The sequence below is a fragment of the Myotis lucifugus genome, unplaced genomic scaffold (assembly GCF_000147115.1).
Source record: "Myotis lucifugus unplaced genomic scaffold, Myoluc2.0 scaffold_548, whole genome shotgun sequence".
Lineage (NCBI taxonomy): Eukaryota > Metazoa > Chordata > Mammalia > Chiroptera > Vespertilionidae > Myotis > Myotis lucifugus.
The window spans coordinates 302,838-323,941 of record NW_005871596.1 but is presented as its reverse complement, the minus strand read 5'-3'; the positions used below and the strand labels follow the sequence as shown (position 1 = coordinate 323,941).

The window sequence follows — 21,104 nt, the reverse complement described above, 5'->3', positions numbered from 1 at the left end:
AACTACGATTTTATGTCAGATAAAGCATGGAAGTGATAGCACATCACCCTTTGCTATATTCTACTGGTTAAAAGCAAATCACAGGTCTCTCCCACGCTCAAGGGTAGGCTTATTCAGATTTGAGTACCAGGAGCCAGAATATCTAGGGTGGAGGTGCATCTGAGTCTTACCTGCACAAAATACTGATGCCTTCAATTAGGGATATACCTTTGTTTGCACCATGTGTAAAGAGCGATTGTTTTTTTATTCTCATTATCATTCACATTAATATCAACTATTGTTTCAAATATCTTCTGAACATCTACCAGGCATTATGCAAGGTATAGTTCATTGATGAGTAAAACCAGACAGTTTCTGTTCTCACAGAAATATAGTTAGAAGGAGAGAGAAAATAATTATATCAATAAATGTGAAATTACATTTTGAGAAATACTATGGAAATTTGTGGTGCGATGAAAATATGTAACATGAGGAAGTGACCTGATCTAGTGGTTGGGCACAACCTCTGGGAGAAAAATGTTTCATATGAGATATGAAGCCTGATCAGGGATTAACCAGGAAAAGCAAGTAAATGAATTCCATGGCCTGGGAAGAGCAAGTGCAAGGGGCTTGTAAGAATAGAAGCATCAAATGATTGACAGATGAAAAGTGTGACTGAAGCAAGGAAACCAAGAGGTATCCCCAACTCTCATTTCTCCTCTGGAGTTCACACCCATGTATCCACCTGCCTATTTGATATCTTCATCTGGATATTTTAGACTTCTCAAAATTAATGTGTATAATAGCAAGTTACTAATATTGGCTTGCTAAATTTAGTTCTTTCCCAGTATTCCCCGTTTCAGTGAATGGCACCACCATCTGTCTAATTGGAGATGAGAAACCTAGGAGTCATGGTTGACAATTCCCTTTTCTTCAGTTCTTCACCAAAATGTTAAGGACTTTATCACTAGTTACAGAGCAGTACTCACTATTTTCTAGATATACTAGTGGCCCAGTGCACAGATTCGTGCACATTGAAAGGCAAATAATTAGAAGAAATATTTTAATTTTGCTATTTGCCCTTTCTCTGTAATGGAAGTGTCAGAGCTGCCGCTGGTCACCGTCTGTGGAGCAATCCTCATCCTTCAAGACTTAACCTAAACATACTGCATTAAAAGTGTCCCCCTACCCTATGCAGAAAGAATCTCTCCCTCCTTGGTGATGTTAAAGATTTTGTAAACACCCTATTATCCCTGGCAGCCATTTGCTGGCAAGGGCTTCTCATGTACTCTATATACCAGGAAGAACCTCAGTTTGGACTCCTGGCTTCCTGCACTATGCCCTGCTTAATTACCCAGCTGAGTCAACTATTAAATGGAGCTCTTGGTTTTGTCTTTCCACCAAGGGACTAAGACCTGCCCCATCCAATCAGAATTGCTCCATAACGACCAATCAGGACTACTAACTCAGACCAATCGGAAGTATACAAATTTGGATATCTCATTTATGTCAAATGAACCTGAGAACCTGGGGAGAAACTTTCACTATAAAAAGCAGCCTCCCCTCTCTCTCCCTGGAACATAATTTAGGTTGCTTCCTGAATCATGTCTCTGGGCTGCAGTTCCTTTTGATCAAATAAATATTTTTATTCTTTATTATAGCCTAAAACAAATACCTTTGCCATTTCCACAGAATTAGGATTCTGCGTTTACTCAGGCTCAGGTTTGATATTGACTCTTTCACACACAGTCTGCTTTGCTTTGAGTTTTTCAAAACATTGCTTCATTTAAATTTTACCTAAATTTCATTCTGCTGCTCACAGGTGTGTTCCTGTGAGCTTTATCAGATGGGTTTTATCAATTGACATCAATGTTCATGACCATGATAAGTGCAAAACAGTAAATAGTGTTTTAAAATATAATTATGTGCGCCCTGGCCAGTTGCTCAGTGGTTAGAGGCTGGCCCTCAGACCAAAGGGTTTCCGGTTTGATTCCCGGTCAAGGGCACATACCTCGGTTGCAGGCTCGATCCCCGGCCTCTAGTCGGGGCGAGTGCAGGAGGCAACCAATGGATGTGTCTCTCTCACATAGATGTTTCCCTCCCCCCTCTTCTCTCCCTTCCACTCTCTCAAAAAAAAATAAAGAAAGATGTATTTTATTTTTAAGGTTAAAGGACAGTCATGGAAAAAAGATAATAATGGCCTTGGCCAAGCAGCTTGATTGGTTGGAGCGTTGTCCTGTGCACCGAGGGGTTGCAGGTTTGATTCCCAGTCAGGGCACATGTTTAGGTTATGGATTCAATCCTTGGTTAGGTGTGTGCGGGAGGCAGCCAATCGATGTCTCTCTCTCCCTTCTACTCTCTCTAGAATTAGTGGAAATATATCTTTGGGTAAAGATTAAAGAAAAAAAAAAGGTGATAATGATTTTACATAATCAATCCTTGATAGGCTGCCAAAGTAAGAGGCTAATCCTGTATCATTGTACAACAGCTTAATTCATAAATCCACTGGTGTTAACCTAGAATTGATACAATCCTAATTAGCTAGTTAATAACAGGAAAGGAGCAAAAGGGAAGCCAGACATTATAGGCATGTCATTTGGGCAGCTTCACCAGGAAGCTTCAACTTTGCACTCCCCAGGGAACCACTAGCCCATCCCCTGCAGAACACTGGGGGATGGGGTCCCACAAAGGGGAAATAGACCATGCTCAGTGAAGCTGGAGTGACTATGGAGGTGTCTGCCAGCCACACCTGGGAACAGATCATTGGCCAGAATAGGCATGGCCCATTGCAAGCCCCTAAAATTTGAGAATACATAATCCCCTAAACCAGAGGTGGGGAACATCTGGCCCATGGGCCACATAAGGCCCACAAAATCATTTGGTCTGGCCCTGCCAAAACATTAGGGGTGAACTAATTCAACGTTTGACCAAATATAGCAGGCTAATTTTTAAGCTGGTAATTCTGTATGGCTCACAAAAGATGTTATAAATATCCAAATGGCCGATGGCAGAAAAAGGTTCCCCACCCCTGCGAAAGGAATTCTCTCTTGGTTCCCACAGACATACAGACCCCACATGCAATGGACTGATGGGCTGCCGTTGGGAACACAAATTAAACTAGCCTCACGCAGGAGTGGACTATGCCCTAACACTGGCTTTTATTCCAGCCCTATTGAAGCCATAGCCACACTTCTTCCTTGGTGGGACAAAGGGAAGGGACCTTGGAAACTCAGGGGGATAATTCCACAGAAATAAAGCTTTCTTCAATATTTCATCCTCCCTTGCAAGTCTCAGAAAATTCTTTTTCTGGGATATAGCAGAATTCCACTCCCACAAGCAACAGGTGAGGATGAGGGACCCCCCCGCCGCTCCCCCCCCCACACACACACCCTGCCCAATTACAAAATGGGCAGTGGAAATTCTTACCAAAGTCATCACCCACATGTCTCTGAAAACAAAACATAAACATAGCTTATAAATCTAATTTCATAAACATAAATAAAACTTGGAGCCTTTTAGAGTTCAAGCAGATCCTGATAACATCAAAGTTTTGGGCCTTGTAAATTTCAGTCTTTAACTGTAAGTCTATATGTAAAGCTTAGCAGTAATTTTTTAAAGTATGTTTTTAAATTTTATTTTACTGACCTTATAGTGAGAGAGGAAGGGAGAGGGAGAGAGAAACACCTGTCAGTTGCCTTCTCCAAGCATCCAACCAGGAATCGAACTGCCAACCTTTTGGTGTATGGGAGACTCAAATCAACTGAACCACACCAGCCAGGGCAGTGATTTATTTTTATTATTTACAAAACTCCCACCCATCAATCACAACATGCATTACAGCACTTGCCAAGTAGGTCAAACTACTCTCTCATACACTTTTGGCGTTCAAGGTCTTATTAGTCTTTGAGAAAGCCTGTATTTTATTTCGCTCGCTTAGGACACTTTTTACATGCTAATTATCATTGAATGGAATTTTAAAAGAAACCTAATGAAATCCCAAAGCCTCATCTTTGTCATTAAAAACCTGAAAAGGTAATTCATCTCCTCCTGTCCTATAACACAGCTTATAAAAACAGCATTTTTTTTACAACGCCTTCGTGGTCTTGTAGAAAAGCTGCAAGTGCAACAAGGCAGCCACTTCCTACGTGTAAACACACTCTAATGCGATTCTCTCGTTTCTAATTAAAGCTGTAAATTAGTAGGAAAACAGTGCCGCCCACGAGCTCTTGAACTCCGGGAGCCACAACAGCCGGAGCCGGAATGAATGAGCGGAAGGACGCGCAGCGCCCCAGCCCACGGTCGGCCGGCCCCGAGGAAGGGCACCCCCCGTTCCGGGCATCACACCCGGCCCAGTTCCGAGGGCCCGGCCTCGGGCTCCGCTGGGAGCACCCAGCCCGCCCGTGACTCGGGGAAAACACCCATTTCCCTGACGGCGCCACCCCCCGAACCAGAAGGAAGAAAACCTACCCTGCTAGGGAGACCTTGACCTAGACCCTGCCACCCTGCCGCTCACTCTGCACCCTCCTCCCTTCTCCCTCCCCCCCACCCCCGCCACCACCTCCTCCTGCCACCCCCCCGCCCCCCGCTTCCCCGGGAGCCCCTCCCCTGGCCTGTCGCAGCGCCACGTCTCCCAGCGCCGAGCCACCAGCCACCCGCGAAGGCTTCCTCCAGTTAACCCGCCTGGGCCAACCGTCCGTCACCGGTCCCCGAGCCCGACGCCTCCGCCGGGCTCGAAAGAGGCGCCGCGAACAGCCACAGTCGCGCCCTCGCCCAGCGGCTCACGCCCCGCCCCGCCCGCGCCTACGTCACACCGCCCCGCCCACCGCCTCCCACGTGACCCGCGCCCCTCGCCCGCCGCCCGGGCGCGCGCGGCTGGATCGCGGCCGAAGCCGCCATTGTTCCGCCGAGGGAGGTCAGCCCGGCCTGGCACTGGCGCCCGGACGCCGCTTAGCGGCCGCCACTGGAGACACTCCCTCCGCCGCCCCCTCCTCCCGGCGGTGGCGGAGCGAGGCTGACGAGGGGGGAGCTGGGAGCCCCCCCTCCCCTCCCGGCGGCGTCAACGGCCGATCCCCGGCTCCGGCGCGAGGGGCGGCTGCGATGCGCTCGGCCTGAGGCCGTCGGCCCGGCCCTTTCTCGCTTCCCTTGAGTCTCCCGCGGCGTCGTGCGCCCCAGCGTCATCCCTCGAGTCCCTCTGACGGGAGGGAAGATGGCTGCACGGAGCTGGCAGGACGAGCTGGCCCGACAGGCCGAGGAGGGCTCGGCGCGGCTGCGAGAAATGCTCTCGGTCGGCCTGGGCTTCCTGCGCACCGAGCTGGGCCTCGACCTGGGGCTGGAGCCGAAGCGGTACCCGGGCTGGGTGATCCTGGTGGGCACGGGCGCGCTCGGGCTGCTGCTGCTCTGCCTGCTGGGCTACGGCTGGGCCGCGGCGTGCGCCGGCGCCCGCAAGAAGCGGAGGAGCCCGCCCCGCCGGCGGGAGGAGGCGGCCGCGCCGGCCTCGGCCCCCGACGACCTGGCCCTGCTCAAGAGTCTCCGGGGCGACGAGCAGAAGAAGAAGAATCGCAAGAAATTGCCCGAGAAGCCCAAAGTAAGTCGGGAGGAGCGGCGGGACGAGCAGGGGGAGGGGCTTCCCGCTCCAGCCGGGACTGGAAAAGGAAGAGGTGGGCCGGTAGCGAGCCGGACGCGGGTCTGTCTCCCCGGGAGGCGGCGGTCGGTGGGCACGTTACTTGGGGGGGAGGGGGCATGGGGGAAACTAGGGAAGCGTCGGACGGGTGGGTCAGACAGCCTCGAGGAAGGGAGTTGGACGGTCCGGGGTACGTTTCCATGCAACAGCCCGGGGGTCGAGCCGTTTCGGGAACCCCGAGGCCTGCGGGTCGGCTGCGCGCGTCCTGGGACCCTCGGGCGGCGGTGGGACCTGGTGGGACGTCTGCGCCCGGAAGACGACGTCTAGTTGGAGTCACGTTGTGACAGCGGCCACGGGAGGGAATAAATACGGTGACCCAGAAACGACGGGGCTGGCGGGGATGAAAGGTGCCCGGGTCTAGGCGCTTCCATTTTAGCAGGAACTGTTCAAAGGGAAATGGTTGCCCACGCTCACTCCTGTGCCTGCGGCCGGTGGGGGCCGGGGCAGGAGCCAGGCGAGAGAGGGAGTCGGTCGTCCGATGTACTTTGCGGGGGACGTGGCCCCGGGAGACAGCGGAGGCAAGTTGAGCAAAGTGGCGCGGGAGGGTTCGAGAGAGAGTAGCCGGGGATGACGGCGCAGAATGGTGCCGGCTGACAGGTTTCCGGGCTCCGATGGCCCGGACCACGTGCAGAAAGGCAGGGAGCATCATCCATCACCCCCGGTTTTATCGCGCCTCGGGTTTTGTTTCTGCGTCCGTTATTGCCATTTCCCCGTGGTTCTTCCACTAAATGTTGCATCGTTTTACTTTAAAAAAAAAAATACAGCTGAGCAGTAGAGTAGGAAGGGTGTGCAGAACTAGAACCCGCTCCTTAGCCTATTTTTAGATCCACTGAATTAAGCTCTTCGCCTTTCCAGTGCAATAAAGTCAATGAAGCCAAGGGCCGCCTCTGTGAAATTTACTCTGGTGTTTGGTGGACAGTAGGAGGTATACATTGAGGTTTTAGAGCCAATCATGGAGACTGGTGTAGGAGACAGACTCGTAACTCCAGTGTTGCATAAACGGATAGGTGCTGTGTGTGAGCAGTGTTAATGAGGCTTGGAGGGTGGGAGACTGAATTCCATGGGAAGAATTTAGGAAAGTTATTAGAGGAAGTGGGATTTGAATGCAAACGAAAGTTATAATAGTACAAAGAATAAGGATGCATTAGAGACTTGACAAGTCACAGGGCATTATTAGGCCTAGATAAATATTAACATTTTGCGTGCTGATTAAGAGAATGCCAGATACATTGTCTAGAAAGGGGTACAACTCAGTAGGGATACTAACTTTAAGTAATAGAAGAGAAAATAGTACTTATTTGGAGCATATGTAGCTATATTTAAATTTGTCGAGAATATCAAGGATTACCAGAAAGTAAGGTTATGGTGGAAATAGAGAACCTGGCCCCAAGATGAAGAAAGAGGATCTTGGGGGGAAAAAACACCACATGTATTAATAAGCCTCATCCCTGTGTGGATGAAGCGGATTGTGAAAATTTCAAAGCCCTGTTTGGGGCGCCTAAAATTGCAGATAGACTAGACTTGAATCGAGAGACAGGTGCTCCAAGAGCCCATCTGAAGTGCATCATGACACTCAGATGACTCATCTGAAGAACAGACTCCTGTGGAAAATGCTCCTCAGACCTAGGGCTTATCCCTTCCCCTTTTCATTTAAATTAAGGAAGGGGAATGAGTAAACAAATCTATTAGCGTTGGGGAGTGGAGAATGGGAAGAAAAAAACAAATGGTTGAATGTTAATTAGATGAGAAAGTATCTTTGTCTATTTAATGGTAAAAATGTGTGTTGGAGTTTGTCAACATTTACAAACTTGTGGCTTTCAAACCTTTTTGACTGCAACCTACAATAAGAAATATCTTTATATTACAGTACCCTCCCATACACATATCTAACCTGTTTGTTTTTCTTTAATGATATTTGTGACCCACTAAATTGTCACATGTCACATGTATGAGACATGACCCACAGTTAGAAAACACTGCTTTGTAGGGCTAAGAAGTACAAATTGCCTTTTTTTTTTTTTTTTTTAGTACTCATACACTTTGGAGAAAAGCAGGATGCTCTGCAAATTCCTGTAAAAAGGAATACAGTATTCATATTTCACCGGGAAGGGGATACAAAAGTAAAAGCTCAGCTTCTCCCTAGGGAACTTTTTACTCCAGTTGTGGAAAAAGATATACTTAGAAAAATTAACAATGCAACCCCATTGTGGGCCCAGGTGGAAATGAAAGACATAGTCACAGAGGAGCAGGATAGTGGGAGAGGCTGAAGAAACAGCAATGGCCCAACTCTGTCAGCCTGGCAGAGATGGGGAATCTAAACTTGAGTAAGGCATTTAACCTTGCTCTGTTTAGCTTATCTTGTTTATAAATTCAAGGTCTTAGTTAAGTTAAAATACTGCAGGATTCCTCAAAGTGTTAACCCCTGACTACTTGTAGTAGGGTCGTTTTGAATGCTTGTTAACATTTGTAGACTCCTGAGCCTCTCTACAGATCTTGTAAATTCAAAATTTCTGAATGGGTCCAGGAAATCTGCATTTTTAACAAGCTCCCATGGTAAATCCTTGCCTGTTAGTCTAAAAATCACTCACTGGAATAGGCTCATAAGAACTGTATAGCATTAAGAGGTTTCTAAATTCACTCAGATTTAATCTTATCCATTTCTTTATTACTGTGTCATTCTGATAGGCATTTTAGGATACACTTATTCAAGTGGATTCAGTTATGTAAACCATAGTTTTATTTTCTTCCTTTTCCCCCCATTATTTTTAGTTTTCTCTTAAATCCCTCCAAATTTTGCAACACAAATTTTCAAAATTTATTTCTAGTAGGTTGTTTTTATTTTTAGAGTCATAAGTGGTGTTGTTGTTTTTTAATTCTTATATTAGGTTGGTTTTTATCTTCTAATATCTTACCATAGGTCTTTTATGGCATGAATTGCAGTTTATTTAAAAGTGACGGGGGTGGCACTTTTCACTAGGCTTAGTTCTTGGTATTTTTGGAAATCATTGTTATCTTACATGCATTTTCCATGACACCTAGCTCAATGTATTAAACAGGCACTCAGTAAGAATTTGACTTAATCTGAGCAATTACTTAGATGGATGTAAGATCTCAGATAACTGGTCTTTAACAATTATTCCTATTCCTCATGCCTGGTAAACAGTCATATGAACTGTCTTTTTGCCTTATTGGGCTAAAATTTTGTAAGGTCCATCTATCTACAGCCAATAGATCATTCTAATAGTGTGTGATATCTTTTATAGTTATTATTTCTTTTCCAGTATCACTGCTACTACCCTATAGTTGGGCTTTGTTACTTTTTGCTTGGATTGTCCTAACAGATCCTAACTAGTTTTCCTGCTTTCGGTTTCTGTTGCCAATCCATTGTACCCACTCGTGTCAGTTAAATTTTTTAAAGCCCAACTGTAATCATGTGACTTTCCTGTTCACATCTTTTCAGTAGTTTCCCCATCACCTTTTGAATAAAATCCAGCCTATGTCATGGCACTCAAGCCTCTTCATGATCTGCCTCATCTCTTACCATTACCCCACAGGAATGACCATTAGCTAGACTTCTGCATCTCTTTATTTATATTATTTTCGTCTATTAAAAGGTCCTTCTTCTTGTGTCTCTACCAATTTCTACCTATCCTTCAAAAAGGCCCAACTACAGTGCTACTTCTACTATAAAGCCTTTCCTAGCTCCCCAGTTAGAGTTAGTCTTTTTCATGTGTTTATTTTTTGTATTTCATGAAAGCTAAAACCAAAAGGCAGAGTGTTGCCTGTGGGGCGACTCAGATTTTTTTTATGCTCTCTGTGTGTCCACAAAATGATCAGGAAAGCACCTCAAATATTGGGGTTAGGAATAAATTTTAGTGAGTAGGCAAATTTGCCTGTATGGAATCCACGGATTATGGGGATCAACTGTATATTAGTCATTATTTGTAACTGGGCCATTCCTCTCATCTTCGAACCTAATGTCTAGATATATACTTGGTATCTCCAATTGGAAATCTGACATTTGTCTCAAAGTTTAACATCTCCAAAACATAATTTCCTGCCAAAACTCAGAATCATTCTTGATTCTTCCCATTTCCCCACATCCTTGTGTCTTCTTCTCATAATTTAATCCATCAGCAAGTACCATCAATTTTACCTCCAAAATATATATTCAATCTACTTATTTTACTGCCACCTTAGCTTACAAGTAGCTTCTGTTGACTGCCTCCAGTCCTTTCTCAACAGCCTAGTAAGGAGTCTTTTTAAAAACAAATCACCTGATCTTGTCTAAAACCAACATTTCAGTAGCTTTTGCATTTTAAATCTAAACTACTTTTGTTTATGGCCTAGTATCTCCTTTTCTTCGTAAGCTGATTTTGCGTTAGTTTCCTCTCATTTGCTACCTCCAACTATAGTGATCTTTTTTCAGTTCTTCAAACATTTTCACAACCCAGTGCTTTTACTTGAGTTATGATTAACACTTGTAGAACAATCTTGTCCCACTCTTTTTATCAACCCTTAGAGCTCACCTCCCCAGAAAATCCTTTTCTGATCACCCTGTTTGAAATAGGCATCCCCTTCTATTTTCTGTCTAAACCCCTTGTATGTTACCTTTATTATAGTTATTCACAGTTTGTAAATTATTTATTTATCCATTTACTTTTTTGGGATCTTTTCCCTCCACTAGATTAATATGCCTGGCATATAATGAATGGCCTTTGATAATTATTTGTTGAACTAAATGTTGAACCAGAGTAGTTAAAATAACATCTCATTTGGCTGGTGTGGGTCAATGGTTGAGCATCGACCTATGATTCATCATTGATGATTCTCTCACTTCCTCTCTCTGAAATCAATAAAAATAAGTTAAGTAAGCAGACTATATAGTTGTAGATATGAGATATTTATTTATGTTAGTGAAATTACTACAGTGTTCCTTTCCACATGTGGCCTATTTGCTAAAATTTGTTTAAAATAAGTGAATTAATAACAGAAAATAACCCATTAGTTTACTTATAAGCAAAGTCTTGGATAAAAGCATTTTAAAATTAACAGGGTGTTAATTTTCACATATGACATGCAGATCTGAAATTTTGTCAGTTAAATTGAGGTCCAGGGTTTACTGTACTCTATCGTGTTCACTTACTAGGTAGTAAGTGAATGGACACAAGTGAAATTTATGTAATTTTCTTAGTAAATGATGAAACTACAAGCTGTTTTTTAAAAAAAGAACGATAACATTTTATTACTGTCTTTAGAGCAGCGGTTCTCAACCTGTGGGTCGCGACCCCTTTGGGGGGTCGAACGATCCCTTCACAGGGGTCGCCTAAGACCATCAGAAAACACATATATAATGACATTGTTTTTGTGATTAATGACTATGCTTTAATTATGTTCAATTTGTAACAATGAAATTGGGGGTCACCACAACATGAGGAACTGTATTAAAGGGTCTCGGCATTAGGAAGGTTGAGAACCACTGCTCTAGAGCAAGCCTGAACTATTTCTAGCCTCTGAAAAGCTATATTTACTTATCATTTGTATTCTGTTAACTTCCCAAAAGAATTTGTCCAGAGCATTGGGCCTGAAGGATACATGTACCGTTTTCGGCCCTCTTGACCATCAGGACTTAACATTTGTTTAGAGCTTGTTAGTATGAAAAATGAGCTGAATGCTGGAACATGAGGATAAGGATATGGGCCATCAGAGCTTTGGAGAGGAAAGGATATTGAAGGGAAGAAACTGTTTCTTAAACAAATTATACTTTCATATGTTCTCCTATTTACTATCATTTTCACAAGAAACCTATATAAGACAAGTACATATTTTCTTCATATTTACAAATGATGAAATTGAGGGTTAAGTCAAAGAAAATGCTTACAATCACAGTGATTAAATGTAGAAGCTGGGCCTTAATCCCAGGTTTGTGCAACGCTAAAACACATAGTTTTATCATGTGCCTTTTTTTTTTTTTTGGTAGTTGGTAGACTGCCCTTCTAATTTCTAAACTTAAGAAGTTTCCAAGTAATTTGAAGTCAATGGATTTTATGTTTTGTGGCTAGAAATAAAATTTACATGACTAAGTGAAAGTAGAATTTTTAAAAATTAAAGTAATTGGGGTGGCATTGTTTAATAGGATCATATAGGCTTCAAGTGTACATTTCTATGATGCAAGATCAGTATATTGCACTTGTGTGCCCAACCACCCAAAGTCAAATCATCTTCTGTCACCATATACTAGTAGTAGGCCTCCTTTGAAACAGGATTTGAATGGTTTCATTTTAGACATCAAATGTTAAAACTTATGTATGCTTACCGTAGATATAGATTCTTTTGCAATATAGAACCAGTTTAACAAATATTGTAAAGGCTGCTCAAATGGAGTATAAGTCTATTAAGAATCTCTTTTTAGTCTGAACTGTCAAACTCCTGGAAGGCAAATTTCTGTCATATGTCTTTGTTCCCTGAGGGTCCCTAGCCCAGTGCCTGGTATTTATGTACTTAAAACTGGAGTTTATCCATATAAGAAATGGTATTTTTTTGTTACTGGTTGATTTTACCATATTTGAAAGACATTCTTAGGTGGTCTCATTTAAAATATAGATTGTGGCCTTCACCGGTTTGGCTCAGTGGATAGAGCGTCAGCCTGCTGACTAAAGGGTCCTGGTGTCCATTCCAGTCAAGGGCACATGCCCAAGTTGTGGGCTCAGTCCTCAGTAGGGGGCGTGCAGGAGGCAGCTGATCAATGATTCTCATCGTTAATGTTTCTCATCATTATTGTTTCTGTCCCTCTCCCTTCCTCTCTGAAATCAACTAAAACACATATATAAAATAAAATGTAGATTGTGTGCTATGAAATTAACTTTGGTTGGCCCTAGAGGGGAGCACCTCAGTTTTCAAAAAATTTTAAAACTAGGTACAATGAGAGGCGTGTGTAATGGTTAATCTGTACAAACACCATATATTTTAAGGCTCCATGATCAGAGAAAATAAAACCTCAATTGGCAGTCACATTGTATTTGAAGTGTTGTTTTGCAATTAGTTGCTTTTCATGTGAGCAGATTCACATAATATGCTTTCATTTGGGGATATGCTAATTTAAATATGGTTAATAATTTTCCAGGACAAGGCCTTCTTAACCAGTTAGTGGCAGAATAAAAGGACAGGTTAATGTTGCCAATGAATAGGAGAGGCTCCACCACTATGCTGTGTCCTTTTTCCTGCTACCGGAGAATTCTGTTGACTTTACTCTTGGGATAGGAGGCTTATTATGGTGTCAACCATTGTGGGGAGTTGCTGATGACTTATGGAATCCCAGTAATTATGAGAGCTATATAAAGCCCAAGGGCTATTGAAAAATTGGGATATCTGCATAAACCAGAGAGAACCGCTACTGTTATAACCTTTACATAAGTTGATGTTGCAAAGAAGGAAGTAAAATTGGCACAGGGTTTGGCTTGCCTATCATTCCAGAGCCTATGAAATGGAAACTGTTCCCACTGCTTTTCACTGATTGAGGACCTCAGACTTCGTATATTTGTTTAAAAGGAAAGATTGTTTCATCTTTTACCTGGGAGGCTGAAAGAACAGTGTTCACAGTTTTTCTCAAAGGAATTGCATTGAATATTTTAATAGGTTAAGATAGTTTTTAACCACCTAATTTCTCACCTTTTAGCAGTTAGTAAGTAAATTTAAATGACTCAGTGCAGTCACTGTCATGAGTAAAATGGAGGTGCTATATAAGTGACTACGATGAAGAGTTTCCTGAAGGGATTAGTTAAATGAAGTGTTTGCAGATGTAAGCTTTGTGAGCTGCCAGTAAAAGAGATGGGAAACTTCAATTGGAGCTGCAAGACAGTTCAGTTGGCAAGGCTTGCATAGAACAAGAAATCAGAAAATGTAGGCTTGGCTAGAGAGGATAGTATGAACTAAGAAATAGCATGAAAATTGACAAGTAAGATGGTAATATTGGGAAGCAGAATTATAGTTTTATATTCCTGATGTGGATATGGCTCTAAGTCCAAACTCCTTTTTGGAGCTTCTTACCTTTCTTTGTGCACTGCCTCTCCTCCCAATTCCCACACCTTCCCACATACATATACTCAGAGATTAGAAGAGGCAGCATTAAAATGGCAAAAGAGCACAGAAGAAAATTAGAAGGAAGAGTGAGGAGACCTGGTTGTGGCATTAGCTGTCTGACTTTAACAAGTTGTTTAAAATGCATCTATTTGACAGACCTGAAGCAGTTACTGTCTGGTGCTTAGATTCCAGTGCAGATGCAAAAAAAAGGGTCCTCACTCATGCTTTCTGTCTGTCTGATTGTGGTAGCCAAGATTTAAATGGGTAACACACACACAAAGAGTTTTTACCACTCAGAGTACCTTGTAAACAATTGAAGAATTGGCTTTCCTCCAAAAGAAGACTCTAAAATCCAAGGGCTTTTATTAATGTTGCTTAAGACCCAGCAGATTAAATTTGGATTAATTAGGAATTTAATCAGCTAAAAGACAGCTTTTGTTTTGATTTTTCTGCTATAAGTCTTTGGGAATCTTATAAATTGGGCTTTAGAATATTAATGGGCTCTCTTTTTCCAACTGCATAGCCTATATAATAAAAGCCTAATATGCTAAGTGTCCAGTTGGCTGGTCATCTGTTCAACCAATCAAAGCGTAATATGCTAAGATTGCTCAACCACTCACTATGACGTGCACTGACCACCAGGGGGCAGACGCTCAGACTGGTAGGTTAGCTTGCTGCTGGGGTCCAGCCAATTGGGACTGAGTGAGATGGGCCGGACACGCCCTGGAGCCCTCCCACAGTCCCTCCCCAGCCCTGATTGTGCACCAGTGGGGTCCCTCGGCCTGGCCTGCGCCTTCTCACAATCCAGGACCGCTCAGGGGATGTTGGAGAGCCAGTTTCAGCCCGATCCCGCAGGCCACGCTGAGGGACCCCACTGGTGCACGAATTCATGCACTGGGCCTCTAGTTCCTGATAATTTCCTACAAATGCAGATAATGTCACATTATAGAAACTGAACATTCATGTTGTGTTTTTTGAGTATAGCTCTGCTATAATTAGTAATCTGATAGAAGTCTATTCTGAAGAACTGGAAATAAAGCAATTAAAACTAATATATTGATTTACTAACTTACTGTTTTGAATATGAGGAGAATGGGCAAGTGAAAAAAGTAGTAGTACCCAGAAAGAAGAGTTAGATACCTGGGTCCCATTCTTCAAATTCCTGAATTTAAATAGGGAAGAGTGGGCTCAGAAATGCTATTTAAAAACAAAAAAAACAAAACAAAAACCTAGTGATTATGATTAGAAGCCAAAATTGGTATTTACATACTTAATTCTATTCATGAACACCTCTTAAGTGCTATCATTTTATTTTAGGGGTGTCAGGAAAGCTGAAGTAGCCTTTTTAAGCTATGGCAGTGGGTTTGTAAAAGCTGCTTTTTAAAAAAAAAATATGTATTTTTCTTGATTTCAGAGAGGAAGGGAGAGGGAGAGAGAGATAGAAACATCAATGATGAGAGAGAATCATTGGTTGGATGCCTCCTGCACGTCCCCTACTGAGGATCAAGCCCACAACCAAGGCATGTGCCCTTGACCGGGATCAAACCCAGGACCCTTCAGTCCACAAGTTGACGCTCTATCCACTGAGCCAAACCAGCTAGGGCTGTAAAAGCTTCTAATCCCAGAACAGTAGCACCATTAGATTATAGAATTACAGGGGACATTAGAGATTACCTAATATAGAGGCCAACAAAGTATAGTCCATGGACCAGTTCTGGCCCTCCGCCTATGTTTTGTGGGGACATAGTCATACTCATTCATTTATGTGTCATCTATGGCTCTGTCTGGCCTCTTACTGAAAAAGTTGGGTGGCTTTAGAATGGATCAGACCTATCATTTTATAGATGTAGAAATAAGATGTAAAAAAAGGATAATGCGTGAAATATTCTGAGACTACACAGATGCATAGCGGTCAGAGTGCAAATACAGTTGAGTTCTTTTTCCTGCTTTCATGCCATTATTTTTTGTTCAAGGGACTGATACATGGGTGAGGTCAGAAAATAGATTTGTGGTACAGAATTTTGTGTATAAGTTTATTGTTATAGTATAAAACACAGTTACTGGGTTAGTAAATGGTCCATCAAGTATTAGATAACATGGCTATACAAAAACGTTTTTTGTTTTTTTTAATCCTGACCCAAGGACATGCTTAGAGAGAGAAAGAAACATCCATGTGAGAGAGAAACATCAATCAGTTGCCTTCCATACATGCCCCAACGGGGGAATCAAACCCGAGACCCAGGATGTGCCCTGACTGGAAATCGAACCAGCAACCTTTCCGTGCACACTCAACCAACACTCAGCCAACTGAATCCCTACGGCCAGGCAGAAATCTTTTTAATTTGGGTTGGGGGAAGAATTTGTAGTATATTCTTTTTTCTGAGTATAAATCTTTGGTTTGATCTGCCAAGCAATTTGATAACAAGCATCTTTTTCTGTTCCTTATGCAGCCAAATGGGCGGACTGTTGAAGTGGCTGAGGAGGAAGTTGTCCGAACTCCTCGAAGTGTAACAGCAAAGCAGCCATTAGAGACAGATAAGAAAAATGAAAAGGTAAGTTTGGGAGCATATAAAATTAGATGCAAGGCTCTAAATAGAGTGACATGTAAAAAAAATTATGCTTTTCTTTTTCACAAAATTATATATATTACCCACTCCCTCTTCAAGGAAAACCAAAGATCTAAATTTATCAAAGCGGATGGATAGGTGGTGAAGGTTCCAGATATGTAATATACCTCTTATTTGAAAACAAAATTGTATTACCTTTGTTAATAGTGCATTTATTTTACAGTTGCCAGTGTTAGAACTGACCATTTTATTTACTTAATTTAGTTTGTGAATAGGCAAAATGTACAAGAAACTGTTAACAGTGTTTCCTTCTATTGTGGAAGAAAGATGTTCCATTTAATTCCTTTTGGTACTCCCCCTCTCCATTTTTTATTAACCCTGTACATGCATAACTCCTTCTCAGAAAAAACAATTACAGATAGGTAACTGATTTCTAAGAACCAGAGTGCAGCTCCAGCTCTGTAGCATAGTGAAATGAAATAGTTGCTACAGTTTCTTAATGCTTGCATTTTCAAAATAACTGAAGAACTGATGAAATCAATTCTCCCCCTGTAACCTAGTGAAATTGGCCCAGGGCTAAGATAGCTGCAGGTAGGATGGCTTAATATGAAGGGTAGTTGTGGGAAAGAATTACATTTATGTCTAACTTTGTCTTTGGGAGAAAATAAATAGTAAATGATTGTATTAACAAATAAGCATACAATTTAGGGATTGTGACTTTATACCAGCTGTGGGCAAACTACGGCCCGCTTGAAATGAATAAAACTAAAAAAAAAAAAAAAAAAAAAGACCGTACCCTTTTATGTAATGATGTTTACTTTGAATTTATATTAGTTCACACAAACACCCCATCCATGCTTTTGTTCCGGCCCTCCGGTCCAGTTTAAGAACCCATTGTGGCCCTCGAGTCAAAAAGTTTGCCCACCCCTGCTTTATACCATGAATAGTTTCTATGCTTAATATGGAATTATCCTTCTCCCATTTAGTGTTTCCTTGTTTCTGGGCTTTCTCTCTACTAATAAGCATTTTATCTTTACCCCTGCTTCCACTCTGAATTATTTTGGAAAATTTGTAATTGGACTAATTAATGAACTACCATTTAACTCTGATTGATTAATCATATATAGATTGGATGTATCAGATGTAAAACCAGTTTGAAGTTTATATTCTGAAATTTGTGATAGGAAATAATTATAACAGTTGACATTTGTTAAGTATCTATAATATGGCAGGCATTGTGTAAGGTGAGGTATATGTATATGTGTGAATATATTTACATATATCTGGTAGGGACGAGTTATTGAGCATTTATTGGGTGTACTTTTAAGACTTTATAGAATAGTTATACACATTGCTTTATGTATCCTCACAAGAGCACTGAGGCGGCAGTATTACACCTATCTTACAAATAAGAAACCTGAGGCTTAAATTACCCTAAGCTAGTAAAAGTATAGTTCGTTCTAACCCAGACCCATCTGACTACAAAGTCTGTGCTTTTTACTGCTCTGTATTATTTCTGATCCACAGCCTGTAGATAATAATTGCCCATTTTGTAAGATAAGGGCTCTGAGGCATAGAAGGATTTTGTGGTTTCACTAATTTCATAGTTTCTGAACTAGGATTTGAATCCCACTCATTCTGATATGAGAGCCCATGCACTTTTTAATCATTTGACAGTACCTCCTCTCAGTTGCTGTTGCTCTTTCAGTACAAAGCTTCTACTTTGGGTTGGTTGCCTATTTTTTTCACTTTTTGCATAATAAATGCTACAACTCATGGCTAGTGTTTCTGTTGATCATCTTGAATCTTGAATTTATGCTTTTTAACTTGGTTCAGTCCAAGTGAGACTCGTTTCAGGTAGTTTTTAATGCTATTGCACTATATTTTTGTGTGTTTAAAATAAGTGATATTTCTAGACTTCATATTTTTCTTTGTAAACAAACTATCTTAGATCTACTTATTTATCATAATATACATTATTGTATATTTGTTTTTCTCTCAGAGCCACATCTTGGGCACTTTGAGGAGTACAATTTGCCGAGACAGTAAATAATTGCACTCTAAGCTGTGATAGTGAACACTTTATCCTATCAGTTGAGTAAGGTTCATAGATAAAACGTTGTCTGAAAGTTACATATGACAAGAGTTATAGATCTTGGCTCTGTAAAGGTCTTTATTTGGATATGAAGGTCGATGCTTCATTGATACAGCAGAGTACACATAGGGCCATGATCCAGGCTGAATGCGTTGTGCTATTAGATGCTGAAGGGGAATAAAGAGAAATGTAAGATGTACTTACCCTCAGAGAGATTGCTGTCTAATTAAGGAAAACAAGCACAAGAGAGAGATCAGGTAACAAGGCACCGAGTGTCAGGTATTCAGAGGAGTTAGATTATCCTATCTGAGTATCCAAAAGATTGACTAATTGGACTCTTAAGGATGGGGATGGTATTTCAGTAAGTATAAGGGGTAAGACCAATTTTGGCAGGAGAGAGAAACAAATGAACACAATCAGACATTATTCAGCTGAGTCAAAAGAACATATTCAGACATACTCCAGGGAAAGCCCTAGACAAGTTTGACTACTCAGGGTGGAGTGGGGATAGAAAAATCTTACTTACAGATTTTGGGTGTATCAGGATGTAAAGCCTGGCACAACATGTATGATTAACAAATAATTCTTACATCTGTGTTTGTAAGGGTCTGAATTAAGATAAAAGTATAAAGATTGCTAGAAGCAGAAACAGCAGAAGCAAAAATATATAAAATGTGGTCTCCATAAGGTTGTTCAGGATAATGTCGGTGGTTTCCACTAAAATACTGATATCATTCATTATATGTATTCATGAGCTCTTACGTTATTTTGATGCTGTATGGTGTACAAAATGCTTTCATCTGTATTAACCCTGATTAACAACTTGATGAGGGGGGTAATTTTTTTTTTCAGCTCATTAAAAAGTTTAGTGAATTGCCCAAGATCACAAAGCTAATAAGTAATACTCCTCAATCTTCCTGAGGCAGCAGTTGTAAGTGTGGTCTATGGACTCCTGAGAAGGGGGTCACAGAAAACAAAACTATCCTACATAATAAAAGCGTAATATGCAAATCAACCAAACAGCCGAACAGCAGAACAACCATCCGGATGACCATCGGGACCACACTATGACACCCACTGGTGCCAGGCCAGCCAACGCAGGTGCAATGCAATTGTTCAGGGGCCTGGCCATCGCCCCATGATCGCCCTGCAGAGGGAGGCCCAGGCCACCAACGGACTGCAGTGGGTGGGCGGGGCCTCCCTCTGTGAGGGAGGCCTGGGTCCCGGGTGAGGGAGGCCTGGGTCCCGGGTGCCGGCAACTGGAGGGAAGCTGGGGTCCCGGGTGCCAGCAGGAAGCCAGTGTTGGCAGCCGGGGGAAAGAAGGCCTACTCTTGCACGAATTTCGTGCATTGGGCCTCTAGTTTTTATAATAATTTAGACATTATTTGCCTTTTTTATTTTGATATTTGCACTAATGGTGCAAAAGCAATAATGGATGAAACTGCTGACTCCTTAGCACAAATCAAGGCAGTGACATCAAACTACTAATAGTGGTTTGCTTTACTGCAATCCACTTATAGTAAAAAGAAATAAATGCCAGTTTCACTTAAGAGTGTCCTTGATGATGCATTGAAAATAATTATTAGTTTTACAAATCTTGACCTTTGAATACTTGCTTTTAATTATTCTATATGATGAAATGGGAAGTATGTACAAAGTATGCTGGGTACTGAAAAAAACATTTGTACAATTAAGTTGCAAGCAGGATTAGCAGCTTCATTATGTTACTTCACTTTTACTTGAAAGGACAACTGATAAGCCATGGCTATTTAGACTTGGATATTTGCAGACATTTTCTCAAAAATAATCAAGACAATCCTGTCACTTCAAACAACTGATAGTATTTGTTACAAATGATAAAATGATTTGTTGCCAAGTGAAAATTAGAAATTTGGAAAATTTATATCCACCACCATGAACTTGACAACATACCAGTACTTAAAGAATTTCTGATGAGATCAGTTATGATATTAACAAATGTGATTTTTCAAAAAATATTGTGCCCTAACCGGTTTGGCTCAGTGTGGATAGAGCATCGGCCTGTGAACTGAAGGGTCCCAGGTTCGACTCCGGTTAAGGGCATGTACCTTGGTTGTGGGCACATCCCCAGTAGGGGATGTGCAGGAGGCAGCTGATCGATGTTTCTCTTGTCGATGTTTCTAACTCTCTATCCCTCTCCCTTCCTCTCTGTAAAAAATCAATAAAATACTAAAAAGAAAAAAGAAAAAAAATATTGTGCGTAATGGAACGTTTTAACATTTTGGGAGATGTATATATACTCAATGAACCAATATTTTCCAAATGACCAATGCTTGCATATTACAAACTCAGGCAAGTTGAAAAGATTCATTCAAAGTGCAAGATAGACCAATGGATATTAATGTAATAGAGTATGGAAAGTTTGTTGATGCAGTCTGAGATTCCACATTGCAACAATTTTTAAGAAACTACCAACTGACAGGTTTTGGTGTAATACTTTGTTCTTTTTCAACCTAAAATCCTTCATGACTTTCTATTGCTTTTACTCCACAATCTGACCATAACCTAAAGGCCCTGCCTGTGGTTCAAATTTCTTTGTTTATTTCTTGCCCTCTCTAAACTCTAGACACATTGGTTATTTTTCTTTTTTGTTAAACACCTTTATTTTTAGATGTTTTATGGTAATAAAATTTACTTTTTAAGTGCACAATTTTAGTGTATTTGC

General features: G+C 41.7%; 1 protein-coding gene across 6 annotated transcripts in view; it reads left to right on the top strand.

The window, feature by feature from the left end:
* The first annotated feature begins 4,847 nt into the window (after positions 1-4,847).
* The window catches only part of MTDH (metadherin), a 59,015-nt gene continuing 42,758 nt past the window's right edge, over positions 4,848-21,104 (top strand). For 2 of the 6 annotated variants that reach the window (XM_006104157.3, XM_006104160.3), the window contains exons 1-2: positions 4,851-5,563; positions 16,189-16,290. In XM_006104157.3, the coding sequence (XP_006104219.1) occupies positions 5,186-5,563; positions 16,189-16,290 (480 nt within the window). In that variant the 5' untranslated portion in view covers positions 4,851-5,185. Of the gene's footprint in view, positions 5,564-16,188; positions 16,291-21,104 lie in introns of all 6 variants that reach the window. The other 4 variants (XM_014446529.2, XM_006104156.3, XM_006104158.3 and 1 more) reach the window with 4 other exon arrangements.